The 20,838-nt window shown below is 39.7% G+C and overlaps 1 protein-coding gene across 4 annotated transcripts in view; it reads right to left on the bottom strand.

Annotated features, from left to right (window-relative positions):
* Positions 1–7,267: 7,267 nt before the first annotated feature.
* Positions 7,268–20,838, bottom strand: part of LOC129010021 (uncharacterized) — a 92,881-nt gene continuing 79,310 nt past the window's right edge. For all 4 annotated transcript variants that reach the window (XR_008492907.2, XR_010122768.1, XR_008492908.2 and 1 more), the window contains 2 exons: positions 11,625–11,785; positions 7,268–8,735 (listed from right to left, as the gene is read on the bottom strand). Coding sequence is in view for 1 of the 4 variants with exons in the window: in XM_063647247.1 (XP_063503317.1) it covers positions 8,472–8,735; positions 11,625–11,785 (425 nt within the window). In the remaining 3 variants the exon portion in view is untranslated. The remainder of the gene's footprint in view (positions 8,736–11,624; positions 11,786–20,838) is intronic.

The following is a 20,838-nucleotide window of genomic DNA, read 5'->3' as shown; positions in this document are numbered from 1 at the left end:
ACTTCCTCCAAAAAAATCTTCCCTGCCTGCCTTCAAAGGCACCTAATACTCTCACTATCATATTGCACTTTCAAGTGTGGCAAAACAAATTAAATCGCTATGAGCTACAACACTCACTTAGGCATGGGTTGGACTTTGTACATTTTTTGAACCACTCAGTGCAAATGGCCACCCCGCCCCAAGCACATCATCAATCCCTTATGAAAGAGAACTCTCGTGTGCACTCCATATCCACAGCCTTGCCTGTCATCACAGTCTTTGATTCTCAGCTCCCTTGACCTTGTGTGCTTTGGCTTTTTTTTTTTTTCTTCTCAGTTTTTCTGGTTCTCCACTTCCTGGAAGCTTATAAAAGTTGTCTCTGGCCGTTTTAGACAAACATCATTTTCAATAGTTTTAAGCTCTGGGAACCTATTGCTTTGTAGCTCCCAGGAGTTGGTAGAGCTGCTTCTGGCTTGCTCTGGCATGAGTAGGAATTAGATCCTACATAGGATCTCTGATAACATCAGTCAGGAGAACAATGACTGCAGGGAGCTGGTTCAAGGGAGACCAGCTCCTTGGAAAAAGGTTAAATATTGTGTATTTCTGGCATCACAATCAAGTTGGGACCAAGTACATCGCATAAAGGAATGTTGTATTGTTTTAGGATCTTACCATTCAGCATAACATTTTATTTCTGACAATAAAACTGAGGGATGTGTAATAAAATGGTTGCGCAAAATTCCAATGGGCTTCAATGATCAACCTATAACCAAGCAGAGTTCCCCACATCCTTCTGAGAGTCCTCTCTAGCAAAATGTATTTTATCAAAAGACTGTTACCTGTAAAAAAGTAAGTATATATAAAGCAGCTTGTCAGAAATGGTGCACTAAACTATGACAGAGAATAATGAAGTTATTGCAATATTTGAGTAATTATTGGTATGTGAATTATTTATAATTTACTGAATATTTCGACAATATTATTATTTGGTCTTCCTGATTCCAGTCTCACTCCACTAAAATATGTTCTCAATAAAGTAGATCGTTAAAATGCAGTAAAATGATGATATCACTCCTCTGCTCAAAACTCTTCAATGGTTTTCCTATATCTCACTCAAATTAAAAATCAAGGCCTTGCAATGAGGCTGACAGTTCTCTCGGTGGTATTTACCAGTCCCCACCACCCCTCAATTTTCCCTGTTCTCCAGTAGAGAGGCCTAAAATTCACACTGCTAGTATTCATTGTTTGAGTTCAGGGTCATGATGATCAGGAACAAATCCTCTGGGCCACATGATCTCATTTCACTTCCCTGGCTCATTCCAGCCTAGCCACAGTGTCCCCCGTTTTTCCTCCAACACTGCACTCTTGGGGTAAACTCTACTTGGTCTTCTTTTAGATACTGTCACATTCAACTTGCTAAAATTTTGCTAAGAATTTTTCATCTGTGCTCACAAGGGAAATTGGTCCATGGTTTTCATTACTTATGTCTTTGATTTTGGTATCAGAGTAATGCTAGCCTTGTGGAATGAGTTGGTAAGTATTCACTCCTCTTCAGCTTCTTCGAAGAGTTCACATAGAATGAGTATTATATCATGCTTAAGTGTTTGTTAGCATTCACAGATGAAATAATTCAGGCCTAGGATTTACTTCGTGGAAAGTATTTTCATTCATATGCTTCTTTATAAATTGAATTTTTAAAAATAAGCTTAATTTCCTTAATAGGTGCAGGGCTATTTAGTGTCTTCTGTTCCTTCCTGAATGCATTATGATAGCTGTATTAGTCAGTTCTCCCATTGCTATAAAGAAATACCTGAGACTGGGTAATTTATAAATAAATTAAAAAATTTTAAAAATAAATAAAATAAATAAAATGTTTAATTGGCTCCCAGTTTGATAGGCTGTACTGGAATTATGGTGCTGGCATCTGCTCAGCTTCTGGGGAGGCCTGAGGAAACAGAATCACGGTGGAAGGCGAAGAGCGAGCAGGCAGATCACATGGCCAGAGCAGCAAGAAAGGATGAAATGGGAGGTGCTACACACTTTTAAACAACCAGATCTCATGAGAACTCACTCACTGTCACAAGAACAGCACTAAAAGGGTGGTACTAAACCACTCATGAAGGACCCACCTCCATGATCCTGTCACCTCCCACCAGGCCCTCCCTCCAACATCGGAGATTACAGTTGAACTTGAGATTTGGATGGGAACGTGGGTCAAAACCATATCGATAGCTCATATTACTCAAGATATGTGTACATTTTCATCAAAGTTGTCAAGTTTATTGGCATAAAGTTGTTCATAATATTTCTTTATTTTCCTTTTATTATTGGTCAAATCTGGACTGTCACTTCTCACATTCCTAATATGGGTAGCTTGTGTTTTCTCTTTCTCTTTTTCTGATCTATTTTATGAAAGGTTTATCAGTTTTGATTTTCTCAAGGACAAGTTTTTAATTTTATTGATTTTCTCTGTCATTTTCTATTTTCTATTTCATTGTTTCCCACTCTGATCTTTATCATTTTCTTTCTACTCCTTAGGTCGGGTTTTATTTTCTCTTCTTTTTCTAATTTCTTAAAGCAGAAGCTGAGGTTGTTAATTTTAAACCTTTCTTCTTTTCTGATATGGGTGTTTGAGTTTCATAAATTTAGATGTATCTTACAAATTTCAATAATTTCTGTTTTCAATTTCATTCCATTCATTCTCTTTTGATTTATTCTGTGATTCATGAGGTATTCAGAGGTGTGTTATTTAGTTTCCAAATATTTGAGGATTATCCAGAGATGCTTTCTGTTATTTGTTTTTATTTATTAAATTGGGCTTCGTTTAATTCTGTTGTGATCTGAGGGAACACTTTATATTGTGTGAATTCTTTTAAATTTATTGAGATTTATTTTATGGTCCAGAATATATGATCTTGAACACTATAGACATGTTCTTGCCTCAGGGTTTTTGCATTTATTGTTCCCTCTGACTGGAATAGTCTTTCCCCAAATGTCTACATGGTTTATTCCCTCAATCCCTTTGAGTCTCTATTCAAATGTCATCATCTCTATGAGGACTTTCCTGACCACCAAGTACAAAATGTGCATATGCACTGCACCAGGCCCTCCTCATTCTCCTTCCCTGAATTAGTTCTATTGCACTTATTACCTGTGTGTGTGTGTGTGTGTGCACGTGTGTGTGTGTGTGTGTGTGTAGTCTTTTACCTACTAGAACATAAATTCCATGAAGGCAGAAATCATTGTCTATTTCACTCATTAATGTACCCTCAACACATAGGACAGTGCCCAGCACATAGTAGGTGCTCTCTAAATATTTTTATATAAATTTGATTTTTAAATCACCTGTGAGAAATAGCTAGGGCTGATTTTATTATCACCATTTTGTCAATAAAGTAACCAGCTAGTGAAATGTAAAATCAAGACTCTGTACACTCTCTGTTTTATAGCATAATTCCTGCCATTTAATGACAGCTGCTTTGTAACCATTTTGTGTCAGGTATTGTGCTAGAATCCAAGGATTACAAGATGAAGCAGCACGGTTCTAGTCTTCATAAAGGTTAGGGAGGACTGGAGCTCAAGCTGCATGGTGGGAGTTGCTAGAGGTAAAACTGAAAAGTAGGAAGGTCTTGTACACCATATTAGATGCCTCAAGTCTATCCACAGAGGAATGAGAAGCCATTGGAGAGCTTAAGACGAGAAGTGGCATGATCAAATTTCTAAATCAGAATTATTTAGATTGCATAAATTATTTTCATTCAATGCATATGTGTTGAGGGTCTATTTTGTTTCAAGGACCCTTCTCAGTGCTACAGGTACAGCAAGAAACAAAAAGCCTCAGGAAGTTTACAACCTAGTGGAGAAGACTAGACAATAATCAAATAAAAATACAATGTAATTTCAAGCAGTTGTAAATGTTTTGAAAGTAAATAAAGGAAGGTAAAGGAGTTGAAAGTCATGAGGTGTGTTTAAAATAGAGTTAGGAAAGCTCTATTAAGAAAGTTACATTTGAGCAGAGACATCAGTGAAATGAAAAGGGGGGAGACACATCCAGAGAGTTCCAGGTGGATGGACAAGGATGAACACATGGAATGGTTGTGACACCAAAGTGAGCTTTGGATGCTTGAAGAAAGTCAAGGCAGCCAAAGTGACTGGAGTTGAGTGAATGATGGGGAAGAGTGATATGTGGTAAGGATGGTGAGGTAGGCAAGGGTAGATGAATGTGGGTTGTAAAATGGAGTTGAGTTTTATTCTAAGCGTAATGAGAAGTCACTAGAGATTGAAAATTAGGGAAGCAATGGTATCTGATTTACTTTCAATGGTATCTGATTGACTCTGGTGGATATGTGACAAATGGACTGTAGCAGTGTAGGAAAAGAACAAGTATAACCATTTAGGAGACTATTACAGTAGAGCAGGCAGAACAAGATGGAAAAACCTGGAGTCCATAGTGGAGGTGGTGGGATATGAAATTGGTAAAACACACATAACTTCCTAATGGGTTGGATGTGGGGTATGAGGGGAATAGGAATCTTAGATGATTCCTAAAATTTCGCCTAAGCAATTAATCAGTGGTGGTGCCATTTTGTAAAATAGGAAAGATTGTGAGAGGGGTTGTTAGGAACTGAATTGTGCCCTACCCCTAAAATTCCTGTACTGAAGCCCTAACCTCTAATGTGACTATATTTGGAGATAGGGCCTTTAAGGAGGTAATTAAGGTTAAATGAGATCATAAGAGTGGGTCTCTAATTCAATATGGTTGATTCCTTATAAGAAGGAAGAGACACCAGAGATATGTGTGTGCAAAGAAAAGGCCATGTGAGGACATAGTGAGAAGGTATCCAAGGAGAGAGATACCAGGAGAAACCACTGCTGGCTCCTTGATCTTGGACTTCCAGCCTCTAGAACTGTGAGAGGATAAAATTCTGCTGTTTAAGTTTCCCAGCCTTATTTTGTTATGGCAACCCTAGCAAACTAAACAGGAGTGAAGAGATAGTTAAAAAAAAAATGAGGAGTATCCTCTTTGACATGTTGAGTTTGAAATACCCATTAGGCTTCCAAGCAGAGACTGAATAGACAGGTGTACATATAATTCTGAGGCTCAGGGGAGATGTTGAGGCTGGAAACATAATGGAAAGTCACAAGATAAGGACAAAATTTGTTATAGGGGAAACACATATTTCCCAATCTTTATGTTTCTATAGGAAACCTCCATCAATGTTACAATTGTGACTTCTCAAGAGTGACTCTTCCTAGGGGAGAAGAATCGTCATAACTGATTGGTCAGCTTGGGAGAAAGAACTCAGCATTAATGGTTCATTCATTTTCTTGTATCTGGAAGGGTATATCTGCCTTCAGAGAATATACATTTTTTAATCCTCCATGCTGTAAGTTTTTCACACACCAATCTGCATTGGAGGAGGCCTGTGGTTGCCCAAATGTTCTTGTGTTTGTGTGGGTTAGTAGGTGTCGCAATCATATTTTCCAATATAAATATTTTAAAAATAAGTAATAAGGGTAACATATTTATCTCTTCTCTTTGATTCCTATCTCTATCTTGCAATTGATTCTAATGTCATGGTTGACTAGATAAAGTCATCTGTTCAGTAGTTATTGATAGAGAACTATCTGCCTGATAAAGTGATAGTGAGAAACAGTTCCTGGCACATAGTAAGTAATGGTAAGCTACTCTTCATAGACAGGAAGAGCTGGATATATGGGAATGAAGCTAGTTAAATGGACTGAGCTGGAAATATAGCAATATTGAGAAATGAAAGCCCAAAAGAGTATATGAGTAACTAGTTGGGAAACTGGAGAATGTGTCTTTATGTGTATGCATGCATGTGAATGCACCAGCACAGTAGCTGTTGTAGTAGTGGAAGGGCAGTTAAACATACAAAGCTTTAATGATGACTATTAAGAAAATAATGTTTGTATCATGGTAATATAAAAGGTGTTGAATTTCTTGTCTCAGTTAGGATTTGGAGCTTTATCAGTTATCTATTTCTCCATAACAAATCCTGATTTAAAACACAAGAATTTATCTTGTCCTAAATTGCTATGCCTTAGCAATTTGGGATGGGCTCAGCAAGTTGGTTCTTTTGCTGGTCTTGCCTGGGGCCACTTATCTGGCTTCAGTCATCTGGCAGCTTAACTGAGGCTGGATGGTCTCACTCAAATGGCTGAAGGTTGGCTCTCCTTGTTGACCAGGTGCGGTCTCTCATTCTCATGGAGGCTGGCCCAGGCTTCCTATCTCACAGCAATGACAGCCTGAAAGCAGAAGCTGAAAGACCTTTTGCTGCTGAGACCCTGAAGTCATATGATGTCCCTTCTGCAGCCTTCTGTTAGTTTTAGGCAAGTCACAGGGCCAAATTAAAGGGAAAAAGAAATGGACTCTATATCTTGATGGGAAGGGGTGACAAAGTTACATGGCAAAGAAACATGTGCACAAGAATCATAAGAATTGTTGTAGCCATCTTTGTAAACTGATGAACAGTAGTCTGATGGCACATTTCTTGTGTTGTTACCATATGCTCACCAAATAGAATCTCAAATGTATAAAAACCTTCCTACCACCAACTATGCCCTGAATAATAATTATACATGTTATGCTATGTGTGTGTCAAAGGTAGGAATAAGTAAAGGTGCAAGTTGACCCAGAGTTTGCACTTTGATGTGGTATTACCTGTGGCCAACTCTCCCTTGATGAGAATATAGGTAGCTGGCCAAGTGGAACAAGTGTTTTTTGTTCAGGATGTTTCTTCTACTCACTTCCACTATATCTACTTTATTCATATTATCTTCAGATCCCAGCAAGGGCATATGAAGATAGAGGCCATGCAGTAGGTTCTATCCAAGAATCCAAAAGCCACATTTTCCTTGGTGTAGAAGTCAAAGATGACCCTGTTCTGTGATGGGCCACAAAATGTTGCAGAGACCTTAGGAAGATTGTTTCTTGATGTTTTTAAAGCAAAACTTTACTTGATTAGCTAGGGCCTCTGATTTTTCAACTCTGTATTCCTTTCAGAATTCGAATTCAAGAAAAAGAATATCTTAACAGGTACATTGAAGCATAGCTCAGGTGTCAGACTGTCTGAGATCATACACTTAATGGCTCTGTGACTATGGAAAAGATAATTAACCTTCCCATGACTCAGTTTCCTCAAGTATAAACTGATGACAACAATGGTATCTACTTCATGCAGTTGTTGTAATAATTAAATCGTTAATACCTGTAAAGCTGTTGAAATAATGCTGAACATACAGTTAGTATTCAAAAGGTCTTAGCTATTATTACTTTTGTTGTTTTATTGCTGTTGATCTTTATATACCACATAAGGCATGATGAAAAATTACAGAAATATAGACAAACATTCCCATTTTTTAAATGCTTGTAGTTAAATTGGGAAAACAAACTATGTATACATAAAATATTTAGGGAGTAGTTAAAAGACCATATTTGAGAAAAAAAATACTTAGACTAATAACTCACATGATTGCTGAGGATGATCAGTATGGGGAAAGATGATCAATAAAGGGATGTGTCACTTAGAAGGAGAATTTTGGGAGAGACACCGAAGAAATGGTATGTGGTGGGAAAATGGCCAGTGTGCAGAACTGCATTCAATTACCCAGCCTCCTGCTCCCCCATGCTTGAACATGTATATGGGGAAGTTGTATATGCTTTTCTATTACTCAGACTTGATTCTTTGAAACACTCCCACCCTACCTTTTAGAGGGTGTGTGTCGAAAGTGCAGTTACTTGTCCCTTTAACATAATACCAGTTAACTCATACTGGGTTGCTGTTTTTGTTATCACTTCAATAGGTGAGTTTTCCACAACATTATCAACTTCTTTTTAAGGGAATATGAGAGTTGATTCAAAGAAAACGTTGTTGGCTCTTCTTGGTGAAGAGCAAGGAATTTCTTAAGCTTTGAACACGTTTTTTACGTCATCCACTCTGCCCAGATTCCCTTCTCTGGTGGAAGTATGTGTGTAAGTCTACAATTGCATTTCTTTGCATGTCTGAAATTTTATGTGGCAGTTTTGCCAACAACTCCAAATTCTTAGCTTAATCCACCTTAGAGGTTGTAAACATTTATTTCCACTTTTAGTCCAGCGACAAAGAACTTTTGGCCCTCTCTCTCAAGATTTTAGTGTATTGGTGTGTTTGCATGTATGTTTTAATATTTAGGTGTACAAGAAACCCAAATGGTTTCCTGTACTGTCGATGTCAAACTGATACCTGTGTTCTCCATTTTAATCTACACTGAACACTATACAAATTACCTTACTAAAGCACAGGCCTGATTATACACTTTCCTTTCAAATACTCTTGATGGCTGCCTATGGCATGTGACATGTGACATTCAACATGTCACATGTCATGATTCATGTGTCATGCTTCATATATCATGATTCAAGACATGATTTATCATGTTTTGATTCTGCATGCTGTAGGCAACATGTGACATGTGACATTCAGGGCCCTTCACAGCCTTTTCCTAGTCCAGCTTTCCAGGCATCCTTTACCTTTTTCTAATCTTTTGTGAGTTCTTAGGCCTCGGTTGCTTTGATTACACAAACACTTCTCAGTAGAATAACTTTTCCTCTTTTCTTTTGGGCCATTTTCTGAAGACCCTTCAAAGACTTTCCCAGCTGGTCCCTCCAGGACTAAATAATTGTTCTCCTTCTGGGCTCTCATAGCTTTTGACTTACACTCCAGCTGGTTGTTAGCAGTTGGTGGGCTTCTAGCCTGTAACAAAAGCCATAGTTAATTTAGAAATATTGAGATAGTGGGCATCACAGACTATGACTACCTTCTGGATCAGTGGAAGGTTCTAAACAGTAAATTTTAAAACCTCCAATTTGTTCAGTCCACCCACACATTTGCTGTTCTTGGGCACTCTAGACATCTCAGAATTTTATTAGAGTTTACTTAGAAATCTGATAGGACATTGTGAGTGTACAAGTTGACATTAGAGGCACCTACTGTAGTGTGGGTGCCCCTCTGGTGTCTAGGGTTCGATGTACACTGTCTCCTTCAGGCCTCACCAAGGTTGGCCTCATCATATGCACTTTACAGGAAAGGAAACTCAGATTCTGAAAGCCAGACACTGTGCTCCAGAGGCATGTGGGAGTCAGGGAAGCACAATGGATATTAGCATGGATATCTGCAGCCCAGCTGCCTGGGTTTGAATTCTGGCTCATCTCTTTAGTAACTTGTATCCATTACAAAACCTTTCTGTGCCTCAGATTCCTTCACTATAAAATATGGTGGTGGTATCTTCAATAAGTTGATACATGCAAGGCACTTAGAACAGAGCCTGGCATGTAGTAAGCACATGTAAGTGTTAGTGATTATCATCATTGTCATCATTATTAACTTTAATGAGCATGGAATTAAAGAGTAAATGAGTCAGGATTTAGATCCAGATCTGCTTGGCTGTAAAGGTTTCTATTTTTACATGTCAGACTACCTCCTGTTAGGTCCATTTGCCTCAAAATTAAAGAATAGAGTGAAGAGTCCTCTTCAACTTTTCCCTCAGAGACCCAAATGCTTAATCAAATTATTTTAGTTTAAAATGTATGATAAGTACCTCCTGCACACTTTATGGAGGTTGAAGGCTCTACAAGAATTAGTATGAGAGAGTTCAAATTCTGCTTCCACTCAAAGACATGGTAAAAACCACGGATCCTCTTAAAAAAGTTGCTCTGGGATAGGTCACTGTGCTTGTAACATTATTGGGGTTTGCCTAATGGTGTTTGGGCCTTCCGCACAAAGTCAGGTGGTTAGAAAGGACTTAGAACTTAAAGTATAATAAAAAATATATATATAAAAACAGAACAAAACAAAACAAAATAAAAAAAAAATAAAGGACTCAAACCAGCCTGAGCATGCCTGTTAATACAGCACATACAGCCACTCTCTCTACCTTCCTTCCTGCATTGAGGGGTGAAGGAAGGTTTTGTAAAGTTGTAGGAGTATTTCTTCCTCCTCACCCCACCTTCCTCCTTCCTCTGTTCCTCAGAAAGGCATGGGCCCCACATTGCTCAGGAAGAGCAAAGCAGAGGTGAGAGAAAGATAAGAAAGGTGTTATGTCTGGCATGACTGGTTTAGGCTTAAGTTTGGGCCTAAATAGCCATGTAGGGTGAATGTTTTCTGTACATTGGCTGTAGCTTGCTATGACTGCATTCATAGGCTACTTTAATTAAGCAAGAGGCTTAGATTGTGAGATGAGTTCCCTGGGGGTATTATGCTTTTAATTTAGTTAAATTCAATTAAATCCATCAAATTCATTCTGTGCCTCAAGGTACAACAACAGACTAGGTTCTGTGGATATAAATTTGTATAAGACAAGATCAGCAACCTCCAAAAGTTCTAAGTCTTGTTCAGAATACCAAAGATAAATAAATAAATAACTCTAACCCATGTGGTAAATTCTATGGTGGAAGAATCCATAGAGAATGGTGAGCCCATGCAAGCAGGAGAAATGACCCAGATGACTGGCTTGGACGGGTGGTGGTTTGAGGTACCAGTCAGAGGAAAGCTATCTCTGAATAAGAAATAGAAAATTTTCACAAGGGGAGATGAACACATCAAGCAAAAGGCAGGGAATGAGCTAAAGCTTACAGATGTGAAAACACCTGGCTTATTCAAGTGAATAATCTAAAAATAGCAGCTTGGAAGTACTTCAAATGTTTTATAAGACTAATATCTTACAATAGCCGTATGAACCAGTTATTTCCATTTTATAGATGATTAAACTAACTTTCCCAGTGATATGGCCAGTTCATGACTAGGTTTGAACAAGACAAGTTACCTCCAAAGAAAGATATAATGACTAGCCGTTAAATGTAACCATTATTCTCTATGCCACCTCTCTAGATTGAGCCTTCTTAAATAGGGTCAGCCATCAGAGTCATTTGGAAGATTTTAGAAATGTAAAGATTATATTATATTCCCCAGAGAGGGATTTAGTGCCTCCCCTTGGTAAATGGCTCCACCAAAAATGGTAAATGGCTCATTGTTCAAAACTGAGCCCTGAGAGTAATTCCTGGCACCTCTTCCTTCTTTATCTTCCACATCCAGTTTATCTCCAAATTTTATCAATTCTCCACCAAAAATTCATCCCCAATCCTTTCACTTGTTCCCGTCTCAGCTTCCAGTACTCAAATCCAAGCCTCCGCAAACCAAACGATCTCTCAGCTTCTCTTCTAACCCCCTTCTAATCCTTTCTCCAAATCACTGCTACAGTGATAGGATCATACTCCTGCTCAAAGTCTTCCCATGGCCTCCGGTTGCCCTTAGAATTCAATGCAAACCTTCACCATGGTTTACAAGGCTCTGCACAGTTAAGCCCATGCCTATTTACAGGTTTATTTCATACCACCGTTCCTCTTGTCCTGCCATATGGATGTTCTTTTGCTTCCTCCAATGTGACAAGCTCTTTTCCACCTCAGGGTCTTCCTACCTGCTGCTGTTCCTTCTGTGTGAATGACCGTTTCCATACTTGGCTCTTTCTCAGGTCTCAGACCTTCCCTGATCCTCTTTGACAAAAGGTCCCTTCTGTCACTCGCTTGTAGGGCACTCTGTTCTTTTCTTTCATATCAAAACTTGTTACACTTATATGTGGTTACTTACAGAGATCCATGTCCCCAACACAAGCTTGAAAGTTCCATAAGGATAAGAATTATGCCCGCTGCATTCACCATGGCATTCCTTATGCCTAGCCCAGGGCATGGCCAAGGGCAGAGCCACAATACATTTCTGATGAATAAGTGATAGACAGAGTGGATACAAAACTGCAAGAGAACAGAAAAGAGGAGATTGGATTTAGCAAGGAGGTCATATTTGCTCAGCTGATTTCACTTAAATGGTGGAGAAAAAAGCAAATACAGTGAATTGTGAAGTTGAATGAGAAAGCAAAGAGGAAATTAAGTTATTCTCATGTGAAGAAATGATCATAGTTACTAAGTGCCAGACTCTGAACCTGGCACCTGACATTCATTATTTCATCACTGCAGCAACCATATGAAGGATGTTCTGTAATCTCCATGTTTGGAATGAAGTAAAGAGTCTCAGAGAAGTTGAGTAATGTGCCCAATGTCACATACCTCGAACACAGCGACACCAGGACCAGGCCCAACTTCAGAGTCCGTGCTCCTAACCACTGAGTCAATGGCTCTTGAGTGTACAGGGGAATCATGGTGGTGGGTGACTTATTAAAACCACTACCATCAAGCAATTGTAATTAAATTGGGTGAGGGCCTGGGAATCATTGGTTTTAACAAGTGATTAGTTTTGAGTGATTCTGAGGCAGGGAGCCCAGGAGTCCCACTATGTGGAGCATTACTCCATGGTATGCATCACAAGACAGGAGAACTGTGGTCACCTATAGCTTCTGATCTAAGCCTTGGAGGCTCCATGACTCCATTTTGTCTATGTAATTGATAAAAATGTTTTCTCACAAGTTTATGATGACTAAATGCATAATTTATAGAGTTAATATACAGTAGGTACACAATAAATGTTGGTTTCTTTCCTCTCACCTAGACTTCTCTTTCAAGAACTTTTACTAGATAGGAATGAGAGAGATAGACAATAATTTGAAGCTGTGTCAATTTCTGGGAAAGGTTTTGGTTTTGGTTTTGGTTTTGTTTTCCTATCTCTAGTTTTTAGATAGGAAAATGGAGGCACTAAACAGTGAAGTAACTTGGCCTCAGGTCACAGCTAGTAAGTGGCAGCCCTCTTAACCTCCATGCTATGCTGGTGGGTAAGTTAGATTTGGAAGGACATCTGTAGTCAACACTTGTTGAATTGAATTTCAAACTTGGCTGATCTTTCTATTGCTTTGTTCTTAAGACCTTTCCTTTCCTCTTTACTTATTGACTTTGGTCTTTGAGTCTTCTTTACTATATGTCCTTTTATTTTTACTATAAACATCGTCTTTTTCAGAGACTATATAGTATTAAAATCAAATAAATGTAGTCAATATGTGAGGTAGTGGGTAGATCATAAGCACAGTTAAGGAAAAAATGCACTGTTTGGGATACTTGGAAATTGGAAATCTCTAGTAGAAGCTTCAAGAACTTTAGAGGCTTCAAAGTAGCACATATGAGGAGATGAGAAGGTGAAGCCTCTGCCAGAGGGGTGGGATTGCTTGCTCCTGACACCTTACCTCACCCCAGGTGAAAAGATCAGCAAGTGTCCTGGGATCTTGTCTCGGCCCTTCCCTTCCAAACCTTACATGGACTCTACCCTTTAGGGGTGGCTTGTTTGCAGCTTTCCTCTGGCTATGTCATTATCATGGAGAAGCATGTGACCCCACATCCCTCCTTCTGTGGCCTTACTTTTAGAATGTGAACACATAATCCAGCCCCGAGTTGAAGCCCCTGCGTGCATTGTCAGCTAAAAGCTTTGTGTCCATCTGGCTTGCCTTAGATGAGACCTCAGTACGAGGTCTTACTGTGTTTTTGATTGGTGTTTTGAGCTCTTCCTTCTTCTCCAGGTGCTTTTGCTCTGCCCTGGGCCATGCCCTGGGCTAGGAAAATGCTTTTCTCAAATTTGTGTTTGTTCTGACATGTTTTATATTTGATCTTGGTGCCTGGGTTTTTAGTTGCCCTTTATCTCAAAATCTGTTTGTATAGTACATTAGAAATGTGCATTGCTCTTTTCACCAAGAATTACAATTGATCTGACTATCTGAAAATAGACGCCATTCTATTTTCCAAATTTACATTAACTTAATGTATTAGGATTCTCCAAAGAAATAGAACCAATAGGGGGTGTGTGTGTGTGTGTGTGTGTGTGTGTGTGTGTGTAAGACATTTATTTTAAGGAACTGGTGTATGTGATTGTGGAGGCTTGGCCAGTTCAAAATCTGATGGAGAAGGTTGGCAGACTGAAGACTCAGGAAAGAGTTGCAGTTCAAGTCCAAAAGCAGTCTGCTGGCAAACCAGGAAGAGCTAATATTATAAATGAAGTTCAAAAGCTGTCTGCTCAATTCTCAAAAGAAGATATACAAATGGCCAACAAACATATGAAAAAATGCTCAACATCACTAATGATGAGGGAAATGCAATATCAAAACCACAATACGATACCACCTTACCTCTGCAAGAATAGCCATAATAATAAAAAACAAAACAAAACCAATAGATGTTGGCATGCATGCAGTGATCAGGGAACACTTCTACACTGCTGGTGGGAATGTAAACTTGTACAGCCACTATGGAAAACAGTGTGGAGGTTCCTTGAAGAACTAAAAGTAGAACTACCATCTGATCCAGCAATCCCACTAGTGGGTATCTACCCAGAGGACAAGATGTCATTATACAAAAACATACTTGCACACACATGTTTATAGCAGCACAACTCGCAATTGCAAAATCTTGGAACCAACCCAAATGCCGATCCATCAACAAATGGATAAAGAAACTGTGGTATACATTATGATGGAATACTACTCAGCCATAAAAAGGAATGAATTAGAGACATTCTCAGAGACCTGGATGAGATTGGAGACTATTATTCTAAGTAAGGTAACTGAGGAATGGAAAACTAAACATCGTATGTTCTCACTGATATGTGGGAGCTAAGCTATGAGGGTGCAAAGGCACAAGAATGATACAATGGACTTTGGGGACTTGGGAGGAAGAGTGGGAGGGGAGCGAGGGGTAAAAGACTACAAATAGGGTGCAGTGTATATTGCTCGGGTGATGGGTGCACCAAAATCTCACAAATCACCACTAAAGAACTTACGCATGTAACCAAACACAACCTGTACCTCAATATCCTATGGGAAAAAGAAAGCCATCTGCTGGCAGAATTTCATCTTACTTGGGGACAGTCAACCTTTGGTTCTGATCAAGGCATCAACCGATTGAATAGACCCACCTATGAAATGGAGGGCAATCTACTTTACTCAAAGTCCATGAATTTAATTGCAAATCTTACCCAAAAACTCCTTTACAGAAACATCCAGAATAATGTTTGACCAAATATCTGCCATCGTGGTCCAGCCAAGGGAACACATAAAATTAACCATCCCACTTAGTGTTTTTCAAACTGGACCCTGTAGAAGGTATTAATAGACTAGTAGGTGAAATTAAAGGGGAGGAATTCAAAGGTTAAATATATTTGTGACATGTAACCTACTGTACCTCTCCCTTGGAGTGCCATATTGCATATTCATCTGTTAAAGACTTTGAGAATTTCTGAGGTCAAGACAACTGCTTGGCTTTGTGTAACTGCTGCCAGAGGAAGGCAGGGCAGCTTGTGTTACATAGTCCTTCACCTTACAGCCCCAACCTCCACCAATGCATTGAGAGGAAGTGGGGCTAGGGTTGTTTCCCTATAAATCCCAGATCCTAAACCCTGACTTTCAGATCTAAATTGCACAGAAATTTTGCCTAAATGCTAAAATTATGTGCTGCAAACTAATTCAATAAAATTGGATAATGATATATTCAGTGGTTCACAGGTTTTTTAATAAATCCCAGGCAAAATGGTTAAAGCTTCTGTATTGCAGTGAGCTGAGATGCCCTGGACAAGGCTTGGTCTTTCCAGCTCTATCCCTTTGCTCTCTTGATAGTTCTTTCCCCTTTTGTCTTCATTTATCTGCTTCATGCCATTTAACCTCCCTCTTTTGCCACTTCATGCTTCCCTCTCCAAGGGAGCTCTAAACAAAACCAAAAGGAGGTATACCACAGAAAGAGCAAAGCTGTTGTTGTTTTTATAGAATGCATGGTGTTCTCTTTCTGCACTTGATGGCAAAGGCCTCCTCATCCTGAACTCTATGCATCACTAGTCGTCTTTGCTTAATTAAAGTGCCCACAGGCTGGAACTATGGTCTGCCTGTGAAGTGATGATAATAGATATAATAGATATAAAGTGATGATAATAGATATAATTAGTGATATATAAACTTAAGCTTGTTGAATTGAATCGAGTTCATACAAGTCAAACCAACTGAGGGAATCCAGATTCTTCACCCCCTCAAACCATCGGCCCAGGTTGTGTCTGTGGCTTTGACATGACTTCTTGTGAAAAGTGTTTGGGAGAAGGAAGCTGGTTGCACGTGCTCCTCTCATTCCTTTACTCTCCTTTCCTCTCCTCATTTTAGGGAGAAGTGAAGGCAGCATTCCCCTGGTTGAGCATAGTCTATTCCTGCCTTCTCTGTTGAGGCTAACATAGCTGCATGTCCTTGTTTCCTTTTCTGGCCAGTGGCTGTCATGGACCAAACTCAGAGTAACTCCCCTGAATGCAAATGGGATAGAAGAGAGCCTCATATGGGGCAAAACATGAAGGTGGAACATTTGCAAATTCATCTCTCTAGTCCTGGCTGGTGGCTGTCATGGACCAAACTCAGAGTAACTCCCCTGAATGCAAATGGGATAGAAGAGAGCCTCATATGGGGCAAAGCATGAAGATGGAACATTTGCAAACTCATCTCTCCAGTCCTGGCCAGTGGCAAATAAAAGCTTTCCCTAGTACTTAAAAAAATTTAGATCCTTAAAGTAACTTGGCATGAAGAGTAAAACCAATTAAAAGGAAAGAAAAAACAAAACAACCTGTAAACCGCAATCTAGTAACTAGGGCTAAGGGAGGCAGGAAAGAAACATCAGAGTAGGATGTGCTACATTTCCATGCCACACTACTGAGCGCAGGAGGCGGGCTTTTTTCATTTTTCTTTCTGATGAAATTAACACCCCCACATGAAAAAAACATCAAACCTTCCCCAACTCAAAGCAGATTGCTTGTTCTGACATTCCAGGGTAACTGAAGGAGGCTTGCAAAACCCAAACAGGAAACTGAAAGGCAACAGCATTGGAATCTGCTGGAGAAGCTTCTCTATTCTCTCTAATCTTTCTCTATTAGAAGTGCCTCTTGCCTTGTAGGCTGAGCAGGGGTGACTTTTGGCTCTCGTAAGGTTGGGCTGCCTCGGTGAGGCCCCAACACCATTGATTTTGGCCCTTGCTGATCCTCTCACTTTGGCTGCCTGGTACTCGTAGTGGAGACCAATTGGTCTCAGCATGCTGCGGTCTGATGGTTCTCTTGGCACCAGCACTCCCAAATTCAGTCTGCATTTGAGTTTTCTCATTAAGCGGGAAGTAAACAGTATAGGTTATTATTGAGCAAAATCTAGGATGATATTTGGAGCTTGAATTCGCTGCAACATCATCTCAAGATCAGTTCCATGGTCCTTCTTTCTATTCATGTTCTTTGAAGTATGGTGTCTGTGAAAATGTAACTCTTTTTGCATTTTCAGGTTATTTTGGAGGAGTTACAGTATATACAGGGTGGTCAGAAATAGCAACATTAGCTTCTGAGAGAGACCGCAAAAGAAAGACTGCATTTATAGTGGTTGTTAAAACTGTTTAAGTTCTTAGTAATCAATTGTTGAATGATTGAACCACAACCCACAGTTTGATTAAACTAGGTCAAATTTAAGTTTACCTTAACTCGACTACTTGTAAAGTGGGCTGATGTGGCAAAGAACCACCAAACAAGTGCTGCTAAACAGAGAGCATGATGAGATGGTTATTTATTTTATATATGCCTCTAGTCATACAGTTTCCTGTTGTTACTGTGCCTTAGGAAGCAAGTATTATCAGCTGAGCCAATATCACCCGAAAAACTCCAAAGCTCTGAGGACTGTTCCCAAATGGACTGATCCATTTACAAAACCTTTTCTGGCCTGTTTTCTCGTCCAAAATCCTACCTCATAGCAGTGTCTGAAGATTCAACGAGATAATACATCTAACCCCTGATAGAGAACTAGGAACACAGTAAGGAACTAAAGAAAGAGTAACTATTATTTGAACCTAGGAAATTGTCACCATCCTCCTTTTGCATACGAGTAAAAGGAAGCTGAAAAGCTGGAGTGATTTCCCAAGGGCATGAGGGTAAAAGAATGAAATGATTCTATGAGGCCTGGCACATGAAGGGTATCCCAAACATTTTTTTCCTCTCACTTCCCTAATATGTGGTTCAGCGCAAGGCAAGAACACAGAAGGAGGTTGTATTCTTGTGTTCAGAACATTGACTACCACATTGTAAATTGAGCACATGGGGAGCCAGGCTCTGGTCAGCTTTATGGTCAGCAAGAGTTCATTAAACAAGAACAAGACCTAAAAGGTAAACTTGGATGGAATCAGGAAAGTCAGATGGAAGGCAGCATGTTCTGAGATGCTTACTGGGGAGGACAGCACAAAAAGTGTGTGATTGTGGCAAGGGGTGGGGGAAGTAAGGTTTGAAATTGGGAAAATGATGGAGAAAGCAAGATGAGGCATGCGGAGACATATTTTGCTCTGAATTATTTTGACTAGGGATGTTTTCCTCAAACTGGCGTCTGAAGACCAGAAAACCATGGATATATTCATGTGACTTAGTGAGAATTATTTTTCTTTAAAGAGGCCTATACATTACTCCGCTTTGAAAAATGCTGAACAAAGGTCATCTCTACTTCAAATAGATAACTTCACTGATTGGACAGTGCCTTCAGAACCAGTCCAGACTTCAGAACCACTCTATAAATTAATCCTTTCAATGATACAGCATCAAGCTTATCAATGATGGTTTCACTTGCTTCAAATGATTAGCACCATAAAGCTTAGGTCCTATTCCAGAAGCGTTCATGGAGTCCCTTGGGTGTAGTGGTAAACATTCATATGTGGCAAAATCTAAAAATATCTGAAACACTCTGAATTAAAATCATCAGATTATTGTAAATATCAGCTTGAGATATCAGCTATCAACACTTTCAATTTCTTAATTTTGGAAGTTGCTTTTATTTTATTTTTAAAACACATCAATTATTCTTTCAGTGGGCTTCAAATATTTTAATACTGCAGCACCAAATTCTTAGCTCTGACCACAGTGAGTACTGCTTCCCTGGTGTATCTCTACACACTGGATGAGATGATGATAAAGCCCAGGGATTGGGGAGCCACCAGATGTAAAAAGACAAGATCTCAGAATGACTGCATGGAGGAGAGCTGCCCACTTGCCCAGGAACTTTTATGAGAGCAAGAAACCAACTTCTAGTGTGTTAAAATTCTACCTTTAAAAACTGTTCCAGGCCAGGCACGATGGCTCACGCCTGTAATCCCAGCACTTTGGGAGGCCGAGGTGGGCAGATCACGAGGCCAAGAGATCGAGACCACCCTGGCTAACACAGTGAAACCCCGTCTCTACTAAAAATACAAAAAATTAGCTGGGCGTGGTGGCGGGTGCCTGTAGTCCTAGCTACTCGGGAGGCTGAGACAGGAGAATTGCTTGAACTGGGATGCAGATGTTGCAGTGAGCCGAGATTGTGTCACAGCACTCCAGCCTGGGCAACAGAACGAGACTCTGTCTCAAAAAACAAAACAAAACAGAAACAAAAAACTGTTCCAATGTAAAATGTAATAATTCAGCTGGGACAAAATATATATTCTGATACTGATGCATCTGAGTTCTTATCTCAAATAGCAGAACACCTTGATTCCTAGACAATACAGTTTAAGTAAAATATGTGTTACTATTAAGTGCCAGTTATGGTTCTAATTATTTTGAACATATTGTCTTATTTCAGTCTCACAAGAACCTTATGATGTAGGATGTTTTTAATCTTTACTTAAAAGATGAATAACTGAAGAAACCAAGGCACAAGGAGGGGAGATATTTTGCCTAAGATCACATAGCTGTCAAATGGCCAAGTTTGGAATTTAGATTATTTGGACTCAAAAGTTGTATTTTCAACTGTGAACTTTCAATCATGCACCAGTTGTACATAAAATCACATGGCGTGCTTGTAGCAGAGACTGCATGCTGTTCACTGAAATCTACTGCCTCTTCTTATTGGAACACCAGCTGGATGGTATTTCCCTTCCTCCCTTGTAGCTAGCTGTCACCCTGTGACTGAGATCTCTTTAACAGAATGAGAGGAAAAAGGAAAATTCATGCTACTTTCAGTCTTGTCCATTACAAGTTCCCATAGAGCTCCTCCATGCTGTTTCCCCTTCTACTTGGTGGATGCAGATGACTATGAAACCCTAGCATATGGGAGAGCCACTGACGGAAAGAGTCTGGGTCACTGAATGACTGCATGTGGAGAAGCCTCCTACCAACCTCGCCATGAGCCATCCTATGAGCAAGAAATTAATTTCTAATGTGCTAATCTACTGACACCTTGGAATTTGATTCTTTCTAAAACTTATCTTACCTTAACTAATAAAGAGCTTTTTAAAAATACAGTTTCCTGATGTGAACTCCAGAACTCCTAGATCAGAATCTCTGGGATAAAGACTATGTATCTCTACTTTTTTTTTTTTTTTTGAGACGGAGTCTCACACTGCTGCCCAGGCTGGAGTGCAGTGGCATGGTCTTGGCTCACTGCAACCTCCACCTCCTGGGTTCAAGCCATTCTCCTGCCTCAGCCTCCTGAGTAGCTGGGACTACAGGCGCCCACCACCATGCCTGGTTAATTTTTTGTATTTTTAGTAGAGATGGGGTTTCACCGTGTTAGCCAGGATGGTCTTGATCTCCTGACCTCATGATCCGCCTGCCTCGGCCTCTCAAAGTGCTGGGATTACAGGCGTGAGCCACTGCGCCTGGCTGTATCTCTAATTTTTAAAAGATCCCCCATGCAATTCTGAGGTAGCTAGTCTTTAGCAGTATTGCACTTCATATCACAATTGAGTTTTTCCTTTTCCTAGTTAAATTCTAGTTGGATATCTTAAGACGGTTTTCCATTTTTAATTTGCCGTATTTTTTAAAAAAGCTATGGCTCAACAATTTCTATTGCTTCAGAAGAAGCTTTACTTATTTATTCAAGATTGAATCCATTTGACCCAGGGGATTCAAGATGTAT

Source organism: Pongo pygmaeus, chromosome 10, assembly GCF_028885625.2.
Source record: "Pongo pygmaeus isolate AG05252 chromosome 10, NHGRI_mPonPyg2-v2.0_pri, whole genome shotgun sequence".
NCBI classification, from domain to species: Eukaryota; Metazoa; Chordata; class Mammalia; order Primates; family Hominidae; genus Pongo; species Pongo pygmaeus.
Note: the sequence above shows the minus strand (reverse complement) of the source record. Positions and strands in the feature narration are given on the sequence as shown.